This window comes from Labrus bergylta, chromosome 7, assembly GCF_963930695.1.
Source record: "Labrus bergylta chromosome 7, fLabBer1.1, whole genome shotgun sequence".
NCBI lineage: Eukaryota > Metazoa > Chordata > Actinopteri > Labriformes > Labridae > Labrus > Labrus bergylta.
The window spans coordinates 4,597,239-4,615,350 of NC_089201.1; the positions used below are offsets into that span (position 1 = coordinate 4,597,239).

The following is an 18,112-nucleotide window of genomic DNA, read 5'->3' on the forward strand; positions in this document are numbered from 1 at the left end:
AACTTCAGAGTCTCCTGAGCTCTATGAGGCTTTACATGAGGCCTGCAGCGTGTACAGACAGGTCAGGGTGAATATAATGGAGTATGAACGGGTTCACCCTGAGTGCAGGAACTCTTAGACTTGCTACTTTCCCCACAAAAGTCTGCTGATATGTTCTGTTCAGAAAAGTGTAACAGGCTACATCTGATACATTTGTGAAGCACTGGCAGCTATTAGCGGTAAGCTGCATGTGTTAGGGCTTTGGAGCTGCATGTGTGAACACAAACAAGACACATTTTTCACTCTGACTTCACCCGGAGTTTCTCCGGCCAGACCCCGAGTACTACTGCAGCAAGTCTGAGTGAGCTGATGTGAGAACGCAGCAGGATATTCTCCGGAGAATTCATCTCGAGCCAATGGGAAGGGGGCAGCATTCTGTTTTCTGTTCGTTAGTATGTTCTTCTCCACTCCGTTGATGTTGTCTTTCCGTTGGACTACACATAGCATTGATATAAAGGCAAATATTCTCATTTTAGCGCCGTGTAGCGGACTCTGTTGCTCTATCCTCCTCCTTTACGTCACATCTTACCTCAGGAGACCCCCCCGCCCCCCTCCTGCCTGGAATGTCTTATGTGAAAAAGCTAAAGGGACCAAACCTTCATATATTTTTTTTAGTGCAAACAAGAGACTTATCCCATATTCTGCTTTTTCTGGTTTTATATGCTCTTTAGTGTGTTTTCCAAGTGTCCTGTGCATGTTTAAGCACATCTATGTGCAAAAATTCAAAGTCCGTGGAAACGCGGCTTCTCCTACGTCCTCCTGTTAGCTGTAGCATTAGCCGCATGTAATGCTTGGTTCTAGCCCCCCTCGAAAAAAAATTGTCAGTCCGACATCATTGCCAGTGTGACGTCTTGTCAGTGTGATATCACTGATCTAAGCCCATTGGCTCGTTGTGGCAAGCCCTGCAGCTCATGTTGCACGCCCGTTAACTTCTGTAGCACGCCCACAATATGCCGTAGCCTGCGGCAGCACAGTAGCGCTAAGGTGCTAATGTTTTTGCTCCCCGGCCCTCAGAGCCAGAGTGGCTGAGCGACTGACCAATTACGGCAGAGCCGACAGGCCGACCAATCAGATCAGACTTGGCACACGTGGGGACTCTGAACGTGGGCACTTCAGAGCCTTAGAGAGAGAGTCAGAAGCGAGCCGGTGCATGGAGCGGCAGTTCATGAAAACAGACACTTTTTTTATAACTTTAGCTATTGTGAACATACTTTAGTAGGTACACAGATTAAATATATGAACCCCAAAAAGGGCATAATATGGGCTCTTTAAGCTGACGGTCACATGGGTTTGAGTCTCATATTCATCCCTGTAGCTCAGACTGATACTCAGCTTAAAGCCAACAGACGGTCATTGTTGTTGTTTCAAAGACATGACGTACCATTACCCGGAGTTTGAGCTTGAATTTGCTGACTCATAAGCCGCCCTAGAACAAACCCACATCCCCCAAATCTCTTGGAAGATTAAAGTCTCACACTCTGTCGCTGTTTGTTGGAGGAAAGTTGAATTTTGCTACAGTGAAATTTTTACAGCCCTCCAGGTTTTTCTTGTCGTAAATTGTCTGATTGTGTTTGCATATTCTTTTAATGTCAGCAGGACTTCAGCCTCCGTCTGCAAAAAGAGGATCCTTCTCGTGTTTACTTTTACTTTGAAGGCGCTCTTTATCAGGAAAGACGCTGCCTGAGGGTGAGCGAGGTGAGAAGACAGAAAAGGCGCGTGGTTGTTTTGACATGAGTATTGCTTTGAAAACCGTCGTAAACTGTGAGGGCTTTCTTTTTTTAAACTGCAGAGATGGTATGTCAACCATCCAAGAGTTATTACTCACACCGAACACAAGCAGACACACGCCTCGACCCGGTTTCTTTCATCACCGGCTCATGAATGTACAGAAGAAGAATTTAGATCCAGCTGTATTGTTTCCAGGGAGAGACGGAGGAGGACGAGGAGGAAAGGGGGGGAAGGGTTGGAGACACAAGAGCTTCTTCTGTGTCCTCTGGGAATGTGACTGAAGGCTGGGGAAGTGTGCATGATGTGTGTGCGTGAGCTGCAAGTGGTGAGGCAGTGCGTGTACAGACAGTAATTAGACCTCGGAGTGCCATAAACACCCAGTGAAAGAGGAACAGCGTTGTACTGCTTCATAATGAAAACGAAGGCTGAAACAACTGCTGTGAGTCATTGATGAATCATTTCAAACATCCCAACGAGTCAGATCAGCTCATCGATTCACCGCTGCTTTCTGGTTGGTCAACTTTCACTCTGTTACCACTTACCACCAGAGAAGTTTTATTCACTGAATAAAATAATTGCTGCCCAGATTTAAATTTATTGACCTACAAAGCTATACTTTGGTAAAAGGTGGGACCTAATTCCAAATTGTGTTTTTTTTTTTTAAATATATAAAAATTGGTGCCGGTGGGGGTTGGAATCGCAGGGTAACTACACAAAAGAATTAAGACGATAAGATAGGATACGTTAAACAACGCCTGGCACAAAATAATGATATAATTAAAGGAAGAATGTGTGACATTTTACACATAAATACACCATAAATCCAGTATATCCTGTGTAAATGTGTCTCTGAGTCATGACTGTCTACAATGAGTGAAAAGCTCGAGTCCCGCTTGCTGTGTTGTTTTTAGAGGTGTGTTTACATGGACAGGACGGCCGGCTCCTCCCCTTGTGTATAAAAGCTGTTTTAGTCAAGGACTAGAGAGAAGAAGAAGAAGAACATACTCACTGATTATTTGACTGTCCCGAAGTGTTTTTAGATCTTCAGATACACAAAAAGTTCATCATGAAAGATTTGACGTTTTTAATCTGGATCCAGGTGTAGAAGCCATAAACACAATGTATGTAGAGCGATGAGACGCTTTATTTTAAACACATCTTTGTGTTTTATTATCAGGTAGAGAGGCGAGGATTCAAGAGGGGCCAACATGCCTCAACAGAAGGACATAGTGAAGATAGCCATCCAGATGCCGGGGGCCTATCCCCAGCTCATACAACTGGACCAGGTAAGACACACACACACACAGCACACACACACACACACACACACACACACACACACACACACACACACACAGCACAAGCGCCGTATCAACAGGAAGTGTTAGAAATATATTTTTTAAATCCTCTTCATGACATTAAAAGCTCTCTCTTTTGACCATGCAAAGAGCTGAGGTAGTTAGGGAGTTTTTGCCATACAGCGATCTTCTTATGAACTCTAATCAACTCTAAACATGGATGAGTTGTGTTACTCTTAATGCTGATACTATCTGAAAAAACATCCTCTAAGTTAAATGTCATGTCATTAAAACACCGTCTGCCTCTTCTCAGACTTCACTTTTGCTGACTTCTATCTTTTCTCGCCAGTGACCCACCATGGGAAATTCTTGTCCTTAGCTGAGCCTCTCAGGCAGCACTTCCTCTCAGGCTGCTGTAGTTGCTGCGGTAAACCCAGAGTCCACAGCAGTGACCATAAAGCCGTCCTCAGAGGGAGTTGTGTAGTGTTGGGGGAACGCCCTGAGGCCGGTCAGACAAAAATCTGCTGCAGCAATAAGGGCCACAACACATAGAAACCTTTTATCTTTCCACAACACAAAACATGTCTGCACCTGAGAGACTAAATCCAGGGACAGAAGTCTTCAAAAAAATCAAAGAAATAAATCTTATTTTTTATGCAGAAGCATTAAGAGGCAGCCTGACAGACTGGGGGATAGACTTCAATAAGAAACCAAAGTGCAGAGAAAGGGGGGCCTCTTGGATTTCTTCAGGCCCACTCGCTTTGAGACGATTGGATTATGTAAAATGCCTTTAATAAAGGTTGTGACGATACACTAAGCTCATGAAACCAGACGATATTGGGTTCACAGGAACGGGACGAGACGTTATATTTTGGCTCTTTTTTAAAATTAAAACTTAAATCTCAAAATATATTGGAAAAAAAAGCTGGAAAAGTAGTCTTTCACTCGGATTGAAAGTCACAAAAACTAAAACGATGCAGTTCCATTTAGAAATGTTTTAATGAATAATCATCTTATGATGAATGCTCCTGCTCACTAGGGCTGTAACAGCACACAGAAGTAACGGTTTGGTACGTACCTCGCTTGCTGCCATCTGTGAACACCTTTTTTCAAAAATCTCTCACTCAAATGTATTCGTTGTATGACTGCCTGCATGATGAATAAACATACAGTTACTTCACTAATGCTTACATATTGTTGATATCTTTTCTGACCCTTTGTCGCCGTTTATAACACACAAAATGCTGCCTGCCAAGTATCAGGGTCATCTTCTATGGTCCATTCGTACCCCTAAACCTAACCCACTTCCAGTAAAGCATCAGATTCCATCATAATGGCTGCTGCTCTGCCTTTATGTTCTGATATAGACGCAGAGCAGTTTTCACCAACAAGAAATATTGTCATGATCGTGAGATCTCGTCACAGGGGACTGCGGGGCTGCACATGACCCAGTGGTCGGGGGTTCGGTGCCTTGCTCAAGGCGACCACCAGACCCAATTCCAGACATGGTCTGCCCTGGCGACCCTCTGGTTTCTAACCCAAATGCCTACAGACATCTTAAAAACAAATATGTCCCCCAGCCCTTTTTTGGACACACGTTGGACACAAAATGTTTTTTTATATGGATTCATTTTCTGTCAGGTTTCCCTGAATTTGCAAAAGTAATTAAAATATATAAAACCAGCTAAAATGCAGAAGTTAAGGTTATCACAGTGCAAACTAATAAACTGTGGTTGTGTGTGTGTGTGTGTGTGTGTGTGTGTGTGCGTGCATACAGAAGTCGACTGTCGCCACTTCCTCACCAGTGAGGTGTGATAACAGCTGCTGTTGTACAGGATAGTCTCATTAGCTCCACACGCATTGTTAAACCAACAGGTCGTGTTTATGACTTCTTTTTTTTCATGAACACACCCTGCTGCTTTTTCATTCTCACATTTGGAGCCCTAACGTTTTCAATGTTTCATTAAAGTGTTGTCGTAAAATTCATAATGGATTAGTCGGGCGAAATATATAAATGAAGCATCTTTTTATTTTCAATATGTGGACAATAGGTAGGCCCAGCCCCATTAAAGGACATCTATTAAACTCACTTTCACCATTAATGAAGTCGGTCTGGGACACTTGTTGAGTAGCGTTGTGAGATGTGTAGCTGAAAAACCTCCTTATTTATCTGATACTGGCGTCTGTAAAATCCACCATTTCTGCTTCTGCCTGATACTCTTCATTTTTGCTGCTGTTTCTTTAAGGACCCCCACCAAGCAGCAAAAAAATGAAGCCAATGCGGAAGTGCAAAATCCTGCAGTTTGTCAAGTGTCCACTTGAGGCTGGCTCCAGGAACACAGGAAGTCACAAACACACAACAGGCGAAAAAGCCTGTTTTTACAGCATAAATAAACATGTTTACAGCCTGGTACAAAAAACTAAATAGGTCTGATTAGTTATTGGGCACACACTGTACTGGGGGTGATTTTCTTTTTAAACGGCTCCATTTTGATTTTATGAAGGATACGTGTTATCCATAGTTAAGCGCGTAGCTGACATGATTGACAGGTGGGCGAGATGTAACGGTTCGTCAGGAGACTTAAACCCGCCTCAGCTCCAGCTCTCAGCCTGTCGTTATGTTGACTGAACGTTAAAAATTAATTGCTTGGATATTGACTGTTGGTTGTACACTACTTTTCACAATGCATTATGGGATATAATGAGTGCACTACATAAGGTTTGACAATGCTCACTCAGAACTTGGACACCACTAAACTATACAGCGAGTAATGTGTGAGTTTGGACACAGCCACACGTTTCTATGGTTTGACAGGTTATTATGGACCGGCTGAAAAATGAAGAGAAACTGGAATGAAAAAGTTTCACACTCTTCAGAAGCTCTGACACTTAAAGTGAGATTTCCATGGGTTTGTGTTGTAATTACCCTACAATCAAAAAGTCCAATATCTACTCACAGTAATTTTATTTTACATCCCAACCGATCCTGGCCCTGCTGTCTCAACCCTGAAACACCTCTGATTGGTCGACCGTATTGGCTGCCTCTAATCACAGAGCATCCACTGGGTCTACCACAGAACCCAGAGACATTTTGATTGGTTGACCGCGGGGCTGACCACTAATGAGCAGGATGGCTGAGAGTCAGACGTGGAAGCAGTCTGGCTTTTATTTACGTACAAAGAGGGATCCGGGCACTGAGGGTAACATTGTTCAGAAAGCGTTGGGGAGCTCCTCTCCTCGGCAAACGAGGTTTTGGAGGTTTGCAGCCAGACAGAATAGCTGTGGTAGCGTAATCCCATAACAGCCAGTCATTACTGAAGCATGAGTCCAGCTCCCCTGAATGAGAGGAAATACTCTCACTGCAGAGTCTCTGAGTCCTCGTCTTATGGCCCACACATACACAGCAGCAGGTGTGTTATTCATGATGTGTGCAGGTATTTGAAATGTGATGTTCTCTGTGTGTGACTCCCTGGTGTCTCGTTGCAGAAAAAGCCTCTCTCTGCTGTGATAAAGGAGGTGTGCGATGGGTGAGTCCATGATTTGTTTTGCTGCCTTGATGCTGTCTCACAATGATCTTATCTAATTTACTTCTTTTTTTTACACTATGCATGTCTCTGTTTTTTTTTTAAATGAATTCCTGCTCTTCCTCTCTCTTATTATATTACATTTGTGTATTTAACTATCTGTAAAGCACTTTGAATTGCCTCAGTGTATTTTTTTAATATACTTTATTTATCCCACAAGGGGAAATTACTTTTACACTCTGTTATTTAACATGCTACACACACACACACACACACACACACACACACACACACACACACACACAGGCTGAAACACACACTGAAAAGGCTGAAATGTCAGATAGCGAGTTGCACATGAAAGAGCGCCCGAGCAGTTGGGGGTTCAGTGCCTTGCTCACTGGTACCTCGGCAGTGCTCAGGAAGTGTACTGTGCACCTATCCAGCTACCAGACCAGTTTCCAGACTTGTTCCATGGTCTGGACTACTGCTGCCCCCAACGAAACCATTTTCAACATAACTAGAAGCCCCAGACACTAAATATTGTCTGATTTCTTGTTTTTAATTACACAGTATTGCAGGCATACATACATACTCTAAATTGCACAAATTGGTACCAAAATGTTGCCAGCAAAACTTGTGTTAAACATTTGACTGTAGAACTGTATTTTTTTAAAAGCTTTGATACTATACTAAGATTTGAGTTTTTGCATTGTCTTGCAGCTTCTATTTGAATAAACTGTATTAATTTGTTTGTGTTTGTGTGTTTCTGTTCAGCTGGAATCTCCCAGGTCCCGACAACTACGCCCTGCAGAATGCAGACGGGGTTCAGACGTACATCACTGAATCGGTGAGTCACATCTCCGCACATATCAATTCAAATATTTATCTGTTCAAGGAATTCAGTCCAGCAAACGTTGGAGCACGTCTTGAAGACATTACATAACAGAGCTGACTCAGCTTCTTCAGGTTTTTCTATAAAGTTTAAGCTCGACATAAATCACAACTCTGCGATCCCTGCTTTTGATTTTGAAAGTAACTTTCCCGAAAAAGAAAGGAAATGACTGTAGATGAAGCCAGCTTCACATGCTGTCATTAACGCTGCTGAAGTGTAGGACTGACTGAAAAAACAAAGGAACGGGAAAAGAGAGAAGCAGCTGGTGCTACATGCAGCCTCTTGGTGTCAAGTGACCTTTTGAAAAGGTTGCCTCTGACAGCCCTCCCCCTTTTTCAGCTGAAGTCAGGGCTGCAGAAGACTTTACATTTCCATTAGACACAGACAGAAGGACTGGAGAGAAATATTCTCTGTTTAGATGAATGAATGGAAGTATTGTTTACAGACTGAAAAACAATCGTCTTTTACTTTTACGACTCTTACAGTTGGTACGAAGATGATTACAGATGTTGAGTTTATAGTGAAGCAGATGTTCCGGCTTAAGAAGAGCAGCTTCATGACGAGTCTGAGAAACACTCGACTTCATGTCAGGCCGTGTTATACTTGATAATTTCCTGCTCTCAGCAGCGGTCTGATTCCAGAAAGTCCGTGCGAAGAGATTTTATTCAGTTTACAGGAATTTATCCAGCGATCCAAATTCTAATCTCCCAAAACTGATTCAGGATATCTGCAGAGACAAACTGGGTTATATGATACAAGCATAGCTATATACCCAAGTAAAAGCTCTAATCAGTAAGATATCTCTGAAATGATAAAGGTATCTTACTATATGATCAGACATTAAGGAAACATGCTATGTTGAAGTGCTGGCTTCTCTGACAACAATGCAGCAGTCAGTATGTCCTCCTTCTAACTTTAGATTCTGCTCCTGAATGATCTGGATTTGTTTGGACCAGAGAAGGTAGGCGGTTTTAAGACACCCCCCAACACACAGCCGTTTTAGACGCCCCTCAGTTTGTCAGATATGAGAGCAGTTATCAGGTCAACAGGTGTTGCAGTGATGGAAGCGGGCAAGAGAAGTGGTTCAGATAGAAGTGATTGTACCCGACCTAAAAAGCCTCTGCATGTTTCTAATAAGCTCCACGAGCAGAAACGTGCTCAAACTAGGATCAATATTGGAGATGCTTTTGAAAAATGGAGAGAGGTTAGAACACAGAAAGGTTTACAGACCGATGCAGAGCTGGATAAACACTGAAGCTTCAGTGTCCACCACATGGCAACCTGTGTGACCATCAACTCTAGAGAGGAGGGGGGGGGGGGGGGGGGGGACAGATTTGCGAATTGTGGACACGATCTCCTTAACTGTGTACATGGATTTGTGAACTGTGTGATATAAATCTGCTCGCACAGTTTATGAAATTTTACGCACATCTTGCAAAACTTTGTGATCATTATATGAAAACACACCCACTGATTGCAAACCTGCTCGCATGGATTTGACAATTTTGGTTACAGATTATCAAACTGGCTTTTACATATTGCGTGCAGGATGTATATAGATTTACAGTTTGTGTGTCCGTGCATGTGGTTAACTTGTGACATATTACTTTCTCTCTGTTGTGGTCTGACAATGTATATGTCATTTTAAATATTTTGTTTTCTAACATGTATGTGTGTGTGTATGTGTGTGTGTATGTGTGTGTGTTTGTATGTGTGTTTGTTTGCCCGTTTTTAGAATCGTCTGGACATTAAGAACGGCTGCATTCTGCGTCTGACCAAGGCACCGGTGAGTCTGCAGCCACCACACTCGACCGCCACCACGGCCCTACACTTCATTCTCCCCACATTCCTGCAGCTTTCTGGATGCTTCAACCTTTCATTGATTTCTCTTTACATGACTCAGAGAGTCAACTGAATGCAAAGACAAAAAAATCACACACACTCATTTTTCAAGGGATACATTGAAAAAACAAAACAAATAATTGTGTATGAAAACTAGAAAAAAGTGAATTTGTCTTAAGTGTTTTGTTTGTGACCATGTGTGTTTCTTTGTGTGTTTTGTGGATGCTCATAAACGCAGGGTCGCTGTGCAGAAGACCTGTTCAAAGGCATCCAGAGCTCCGATTCAGGCGTGCGCTGTGATTCGCTGAAGGAGCTGGCGAGCACATCTACAGACGTTACATTTGCACAGGAGTTCATCAGCCGAGACGGACACCTCTTATTGGTCAAGATAGTCGAGGACTCGAATGAGTTAGTACTCTGTGTGTGTGTGTTTGTGTGTGTTCATGTTTCTGGGGTTGAACACTCCTCCTCAGATTGATATCAGTGGTCGTTACATCCTGTTGTGCTATATGTGTAGACGAAAGAAGTGTTGCTAAATATTTAAGGCTGCACATACTTAACCACATACTTCAGATAAATGCAAGTTGACTCATTTCATTATGTTTCTATGATCAGAGGTCACAAACATACAAACATACATATAAATAAATAAAAGCTAAACACTATTCATTGAATTACTGAAAAGGTTCTACACATGAAGTCTACCTGAACAGCATTTTTGTGAGGGTTGTCATGGTACCAGAACATACTAATAGCAATCATCATTAACTGTTTTGATACCAGAGCGAAACGAGTAGAAGTCCTCATCAGCCATCTTTTTTAGGTTCCAAGAATCGCATGCTAACACGCTGTCCAACGTTTCTGTACCAAAAGTTGTGTGAAATGTAGACGGTGTGATCTGAACCAACATTGTTCTGCGTTCAGTGAAAGCAGTACGTCTGACAAAGACCTATTAGCAAGCGACATCAATCAGAATCAGAATCAGAAACTGTGTTTATTGCCAAGTACATTTACACATATAGGAATTTGATTTGGTGTTTTTGTGCAAAACAGTTCACAAGGAAATATAAAAACAGTAGAGCTCCTGCTGACAGCTTAAATAGAGTAAGTTACAAATATAAAGGCTATTAGAAAATATATGATAGAATATAAAAACACAAAATGTGCCATGGAGGAGCTGTGCAGGCATAGTCAAAATTACGTGCAGTGTAAATAGAAAATATGAATTCCAGTGTGCGTTAATGTAACACATTAGATTCAGATTCAGTTTCAGCCTTCACATTACTGTAATGTTCTCTGACTGTGGGGCTGATAAGAGTCTGGGTTAGGTCAGGGGAGGGCAGGGATGTTATTCATGAGGCGGGCCCTTGAACACGACTTTTGCCTCTTTATAAGAAATGTCAGTATTTGAGGTTTTGTCAACCTGTTAATTTGAATGGCCCATCGCTGATTTCTCTCAGAACTTTTTGATTCTATGGATCGTTTAATAATCTGCGATGTTATCATTTTTATAACACATGGTATTGAGGTTTGAAATATGTTGACAACCTCAGTGAACAAAATGTGTCTTCTGTGTGTCATTCAGGAGTAATGTGATCATGACCCACACTCTGACAGGCTTCATGGAACTGATGGATCATGGGATAGTTTCCTGGGAGAACCTCTCATCGGTCTTCATCAAGAAGGTGCTGAACCTGACGCCTCGTCTCGTACTCTCCCACAGTTTTTTTCTCCTTTCTTTTCATCCTTACTTTTCTCTCGTCCTTCAGATTGCCAGCTTCGTCAACGCCAAGCCTACCGATGCATCCATACAGCAGGTGTCCTTGGACATCCTGGAGAGCATGGTGCTGAGCAGTCACAGCCTCTTCCTGCAGGTCAAACAAGAAGTGACCATGGAGAGACTCATCGCTCACCTACAGGTGTAAGTCACAGATTTTGGCTAACTACCATAACATCCATAAAGATCCAGGGAGTGATTCAAAATGACAAAATCTCGTCTCTTTGGAGAGTCAGGAGCAAATGAGGTCAGCTGACTTGAGTTGGCAAAAGTGAACGTAAGAAAAATAAATGACTTTAACAAATCTACCAGAAGTTAAATCTTACAATAATCTATTTTTCAAGTTTAACATCCACATTGAAAATTAATAAATAAATTGGAAGCAACGGTAGCCTATTTGTTTGTACACTGCTCCATGCAAAGAGTCCCTCTCTCTCTGCCCGATGTCTAACTCTATTCACTGTCCTGTCTCTAAAATAAAGGCATAAATAAAAACAAACATTAAACAAATTTAATGGCAATAGTCAGCTCTGGATTTATCATCACTTGTTGATAAATCAGGAAGTATTTAAGTGTCTCAAACACTCATGCTGATAGTATCACTGCAGTTTATCACTGCAAGGTTTTACACTTTAATCATGAAATGTGTCGATGTGAGACGTGAACCTTTAAAGAGCATAAACATCGTTTTGATCTCAGCCTCCCCACACACACACACCCACACACAAAAATGCACATTTCATGCATCTGTGGAGCATCTTAGCTGTGTTCACTTTCTCCTCTCTGATCTCTTTCAGGACAAACCAGCAGATTCAGACCAAAGCCATGGCGCTACTAATGGCTCTACTACAAACTGCCGGAGACTCCGACCGACAGGTGCTGCTGTTATAAACTTCCTCTTCTCATTAACCCCACTCATACCTGCACCGTGCTACTGGAAATGTCCTGATATTGTCAGAGAGGGCAAACAGTTAAATCAGTTCACCTCCTCTTCCTGCCAGCCCCACAATGCTCGGTGAGCGTGTGGGCGAGGTGGTGATGATGTTGTGTACACTGTGTGGAGTTTCTCAGTCTTAAACACTTTACTTCTCGCCTCTGATGCCAGTTTTATGTTTTTTACTCTTCTGAAATATCCTTTTATATGGTGTAGTGTATTCAACACAGTAATAGGCTTTCACACTTGCAGAAATCTCCTGAAAACCTCCTGATATTTCCCGGAGGAGCTGTATGTTTGAACGCAAACAGACGATTTGTCGTTGTTTTTTGACGTCACGTCTTACTTCAGGAGACCCCCCCGACCACCTCAGGGATAGTCTCCCACAGTGAGGAGCATGTGTGAACAGCCAGATCAGGAGAATCTCCAGAGCAGTCCTCCTGAAAGTATCTAGATATTTTCCGAACTGCACATGTGAAAACGGCATGAGAAACTTAAAGAGAACTTACGAGAAACTTAAACTGAAGGCTTCTTCTCCTCCTCCACCTGCACATTCCCAGGGAACATTTAGAATCTCATGAGTATGTCTGACACAGAAAGTATCTAACTGTTGGGGTGTTTAAAGGGCAATTACTGGGAAATTCAGGCCCTGAATGTCCTAAAGCTGTCTACAAAATGTGTGAAGGGGCTATAGACTTTCAAACGTTCAGACCAGCAGGTATTTAGTTGGTTTCAGGGCCTTCCTGTGTGTCTGTCGCTTCCAGACAATGTGGTCTGCAGTCCTGAATGAGTATGCACTCTGCATGCTTTAACTTCACTGATGTTTTTTTATTTATTAGTATTTTATTTTCAGACTGAACCCTTAATCACGTGTGAACACAAAGAGCCAAATTTTGCACTTCAACCTTACCCAGAGTTCTTCCTGCCTGCCCCCCTGTAGTGCATATATGTGAAAACAGCTTGAGGGATGCAGCATGTGATTTTGTGTTAAGGGAGGTTTCTGCACCAGCAGTCCATCATTGACCATGTGAGTCAGGATCCTGCAGGCGCTGCGTCTGAAGACATCTGGGAACAGCCCAGTCTTCTAATCCTGCCTGCTCATTTTCAGACAGTCGAGTCTTTCTCTCCCTCTGTTCTGTTCCTGCTCCTCTCTCCCCCATTGTACAGGAACAGATCCTTTATTCAGCGCCCAGTCTCCTTTCTGTCAGACTCTCGTTGTTACTCACACACACTTCCTCGTTTTAACAGTAGGTCAACACATCCACCCTTCTTATCAGCAGAATAGTCTTCAACAAAACGGTTGGGGATGCATGTACCAGCAAGGGACGATTTCATCACAGAGGTCAAAGTCCAACATGCCAACCCTCGTCCCGCCCACTAATCAGTGACTGACACTTTGATGCCACCTCATGTTAGAAACATGTCATTACACCCAACTTACACCTTTAACATTTGCTCACTCGGTTCTCATGTTTGTTGTCTTCTCTTTTCCAGGATATGTTTGCATTCCTGAGCAAGAAGAACCTCCGGCAGTACATTTATAAAGTAAATGATTTTCTTATTTGCATTAATAATCTGCACAGTTTGCAGAGTGATTATGTAATGAAGTGACCAATGCAATAGTGCATTAGCGTTAACAAAATGGCTTTTTTCTCTGCAGAACATCATCCACAGTTCTGGTGCAGTCCAGGATGAGATGGCCCACTACCTCTATGTGCTGCAGTCTGTTACCTTGAATCACCTGGAGCCTCGCATGAGGACGCCGCTGGACTGTTACAGCCAGGTGAGGATAAACACGCTACTGATGAACATTTTTCATGACTTTCTGTGAACTCCACAAACAAAGATGTCAACATTTCCTCTCGTCTGTCTCTTCTCTGTGTCACTCCAGGAGCAGAGAGACATCCTTCACGGCCTGCGTCAGGCGGCGTTTGAGACAGAAAGCGAGAACAGTCTGAGCCACGAGAGACGACGCTCGCTCTGCGCCAAAGAGTTCAAGAAGTTAGGCTTTTCTGTAAGTCTTTATTGTCCCCTAATCATTCATTTGAAACGTTTTACACCATCAAAGGTCTGAGTAATTGTGCTGTTCATATTTTCAGACTGTGATTAATATTCCCTTTTATGTCTTCAGAACAATAGTAACCCCGGTCAGGACTTGGTGAGAACGCCTCCAGGTCTTCTCGCTTTGGACACCATGTTTTATTTTGCTGCACGCTATCCGGACGCCTACAGCAGGGTGAATATGATTTATGTTAATTAAATACACATTCATATTTATTTCTTCAAATGATTTCTGACTGTGCTATGTCACAGTTAGCATCAGGTCAATGTCCTTGGGCAGAAGGACTTCAAAGTCCTTTTTTTAGATATTTGTATTTATTTTGAATACCTGATGACAGGTGATCATGTAACTGATTCATGTTTTGTCTGTTTGAGCACATGTTAAGTACTTGTTGAGAAGTAGTAAACCTTGTTTTGAGGGTTTAATTAAGAACCAGCTTTAATGTAATTCTTGTCTTCATGTGTCTCTCTCTCAGTTTGTCTTGGAGAACAGCAGTAGAGAGGACAAACACGAGTGTCCTTTTGCACGGAGCAGCATCCAGCTCACACTCATCCTGTGTGAAATCCTTCGTATCGGCGAGCCTCGTAAGTTCACCTCCGACCTGTTAATGCCTTAAGCGTTTCTCCCGCTCAATACTGGTGTCAAACTTAAAGGAGGAGTCCGCAGTTTGTAAACACAAAGTTCAAACTGGCCCCCCTTCCTCCTGTGCTCATTGCCCCCAGAAGCCACACTCACTGCAGGACGCAGGTGTACATTTACTTCAAGTACCTACTGCACGGCAGCACATGCTAACCTCCGGTGTTTGGCACCTGCCTGTCCGACAGAGAGCAGACCAACTTAGCATCTGCCAGTCACCCAAGTCACGTGACTTCCACGTCCGTCATATTTGCCGGTTTGAATTGCATCCAATCGCTGAATTGTACCTACTCCTAAACTCACCTGCTGCGCTGTCATTGGCCGGAGGAGACACACCAGCTCTGCCCAGAAACGTCCTGACTCAACCAAAACAAACCAGAACAGTACAATCCAGTCAGAGGACAGGGTCTCTGCAGACACAGTCACCACCACACATGTATGGAGGCCCATTAGTGATGATTGAGCAGAATTACTTTTGTATAAGTCTGTGTTTTAGTTTATTAGGAAAAAGCTACTGAATCTATCTTTAATACATCATTGTGTATCTCAGCCTCAGAGACGGGATCCCACTACCACCCCATCTTCTTCAGTCAGGACCGGCTGATGGAGGAGCTTTTCTGTGTTTGCATTCAGCTGCTCAACAAGACCTGGAAGGAGATGAGAGCCACACAGGAGGACTTCGACAAGGTATGCTAAGCTTAGCATGCTGTAAAAGTCTGCCTTCAAAGGCCGAGCAGGACTGAAGGAGCCATGCAGGAGGATTATGATTGAACAATCGTACCTAAAACTCATTCCTCTTTTTTTTTCACCATTAAAAGAGTCAGCAGCTTGTTGGGTGTTTTAACATAAAAACATTTTGAACTCAGCGAGAAACTAAATAAGCATTTTCTCCAAAACAACACAACAAGTGGAACTGCTGTCAGTGGGATTACCAGCTACGGGGCACCGCTGGTTTGTGGTTGATGCGTGAGCCCCGTATGCAGAGGCTGTGGTCCTCCTCGTGGGCGGCTTGGTTTGGCATGTGTGAACACAATCAGCTGAATTTTTCACTCTGGCTTCACCCGGAGTTTCTCCTGCCAGCCCCCTAGTATTTGTTCTGCAGAAAGTCAGAGTGAGCTGATGTGAGAACACAGCAGGATATAATCAGGAGAATTCACCGGGAGCGAGTGGGAGGGGGTGGTGACGTTTATTCCCTGTGATCGCTGCACGACCATAGACCGTCTGCTTGTATACGATCTCTGTGCACGTGGTATGTTCTTCTCCACTCTTTTGTTGATACTGTGATTCTGTTGAACTACATGTAGCCGCTCGTCACTATATTGCAGCTTGTAGAGATAGCCACAAAGATCCGATTCGAGCACAAGACCTTCAAAATCCCCTTCATCCATATCAGTTTGAAGTTGAAACATACTTTCCACCATTGACGGTTCTTCTCAACTTTCTCCATAGAGCCTGTTAGCATAGCTTCCAAGCAATATGGCGGACGTTAAGTTTCGTTTCTGGGAGTGAGTTCCCACCCACTGATCTGTGATTGGTCTGTAGCTTCAGTGGTCGAAAACATGAGGAACTAGCGTTGTAGTTTCACCCTCGCTGACTACAACAGCTGCCGATGATGCAAAATGATGATTTTTGCATCATGGGAGGCTCCTTTTGCAGACAAGAAATACAGAGATTCCCGTCTCAGGGGAAAATGAGGGCGGGATGCGGGATTCAGAAGTACTACCCGGTTTCTAATGATATAAAGCTTAATGCAAATGGGTGAAGTATCCCAGAGATGAATCAAACCCACCTTGAGTTTTTTATTGAATATGAAGTCTTCACACAAGTTAAAAAATAACTACGGATAAGCTCCACACACAGGGTGTAGTTTCAAGAAAAAGGTTTTACGGTGTATCTGTGTTAGTTTGTACTTTTGTCACTTTGTATAGATTCATTCATATGCTAACTGTCCTCGTCCGGCCCCCACAGAAAGACCTGCCCCTGCTTTAAGAATCATACAGCGACCTTACAAGTACTTGTGCGATGGTAATGGGACGAGCCGAACCTTTAACAGCTGAGTTTTGTCTAAGAGAAATATTGAGAATCAAGCCTCCCTGAAAAGTAAAAGCTTTTGTCCTGATTCACATTTCAACCGCTCATCTTCAACAGAGTGCTCTCCTGACGCTCATAAAACTCACTGACCCTTTGACCTCTCAGGACATGGCCAGTGTTTTGAGCACCAGGCCAGCAGACCGGCCTTTTGTGTTCATCCCCGGCCCCCTACCCAGGGTGCTTTTGGGCAGGGACAAAGGGGCATTAGGTGGACAAAGAGAAGCGTGGTCGGCGGCAGAAACAGAGGGAGAAGGAAATGAGGAAAAAACAAAGCGCTCAGGGCACGAGCAGTAATTACACAACAACAGAGAGGGAACGTAAAACCTCTGGAAACAAAGAGAGAGGGGGAGAATGAGAGGGCAGGGTCCTGAGAAAAATAAAGCTGATGAACATTTAGGCAAAATAAATTGGAAGTATTAGTGTGAGAGGTTCTCAGAATTTCCAATACTTCCATACTTACTGAAATAATGATCGATCGCATCAAAGAGTACAAAAGCTTTTTAAAAAGTACCGATCTTCAGTCGTGTTTTTAACCCAAAGCTCTCGCAATAAAGACAGAGAGCAGCGGTGCACACGCACAAAATTCACAGATTGATTCAAATAGAATAGGAGTGATAAGAATATGGAAGAAGATAGAATATTTGAAATTGGGTCCATTCCCTTTTTTGGGGTTTTTGTTTGATTTAGACTCTGTGCAGGAGTTTGCCTGCTATTTGTGGTAATTAAAATCAAGAAAGGAAACATAATGAGGTGCCCAGGACTTGTGTTTGCAAATGTTTGAAAACATGTATCAATATTGTCTGGTTTTTACTAGTATCACATTAAACTCTCAAATTCCCTCCATCCTATTACATCAATATATTCTTCCAGCGCTGCAACCCCCTGTGGTAACACACACACACACACACACACACTCTCTCTCTCTCTCTGTCACACACATACACATAAAGCATTCGTGCACATGCTGCAGGGTTTTTCGGGAACAGAGGCAGCTGCCACTCATCGCTCCTATTGGCCAGTTCGGCTAAATAACAGAGGGGCTGGACAGAGGGGGGGGGGAGGGGGGGTGTGCATGTGTGTGAGAGTATCAGGGTGTCTGTTTACAAAACAGCCACATGCCTGCACCACTCCTGTCATGTAGGTGTTCTCTGTCTGTTCTCTGCCGCTCCCTCACTTTCACCGCCTGTCATCTCTGTCACTTCTCTCGTATCGTTGAATTTGAAGTTAGGATCGAGAAATAAAGTCAATAATAGTCATCTCTGGAGAAAAAAAGATGGAGGTAAGGCTGC

At 43.2% G+C, this 18,112-nt stretch overlaps 1 protein-coding gene across 1 annotated transcript in view; it reads left to right on the forward strand.

The window, feature by feature from the left end:
• The window catches only part of elmo3 (engulfment and cell motility 3), a 29,500-nt gene that overhangs the window by 3,505 nt on the left and 7,883 nt on the right, over nucleotides 1-18,112 (forward strand). The window contains exons 2-15 of the mRNA XM_020651099.3: nucleotides 2,945-3,053; nucleotides 6,552-6,592; nucleotides 7,364-7,436; nucleotides 9,217-9,267; nucleotides 9,562-9,731; nucleotides 10,909-11,008; nucleotides 11,093-11,244; nucleotides 11,898-11,976; nucleotides 13,529-13,579; nucleotides 13,695-13,817; nucleotides 13,926-14,048; nucleotides 14,166-14,270; nucleotides 14,572-14,680; nucleotides 15,283-15,419. Of these exons, the coding sequence (XP_020506755.1) occupies nucleotides 2,976-3,053; nucleotides 6,552-6,592; nucleotides 7,364-7,436; nucleotides 9,217-9,267; nucleotides 9,562-9,731; nucleotides 10,909-11,008; nucleotides 11,093-11,244; nucleotides 11,898-11,976; nucleotides 13,529-13,579; nucleotides 13,695-13,817; nucleotides 13,926-14,048; nucleotides 14,166-14,270; nucleotides 14,572-14,680; nucleotides 15,283-15,419 (1,392 nt within the window). The 5' untranslated portion in view covers nucleotides 2,945-2,975. The remainder of the gene's footprint in view (nucleotides 1-2,944; nucleotides 3,054-6,551; nucleotides 6,593-7,363; nucleotides 7,437-9,216; nucleotides 9,268-9,561; nucleotides 9,732-10,908; nucleotides 11,009-11,092; nucleotides 11,245-11,897; nucleotides 11,977-13,528; nucleotides 13,580-13,694; nucleotides 13,818-13,925; nucleotides 14,049-14,165; nucleotides 14,271-14,571; nucleotides 14,681-15,282; nucleotides 15,420-18,112) is intronic.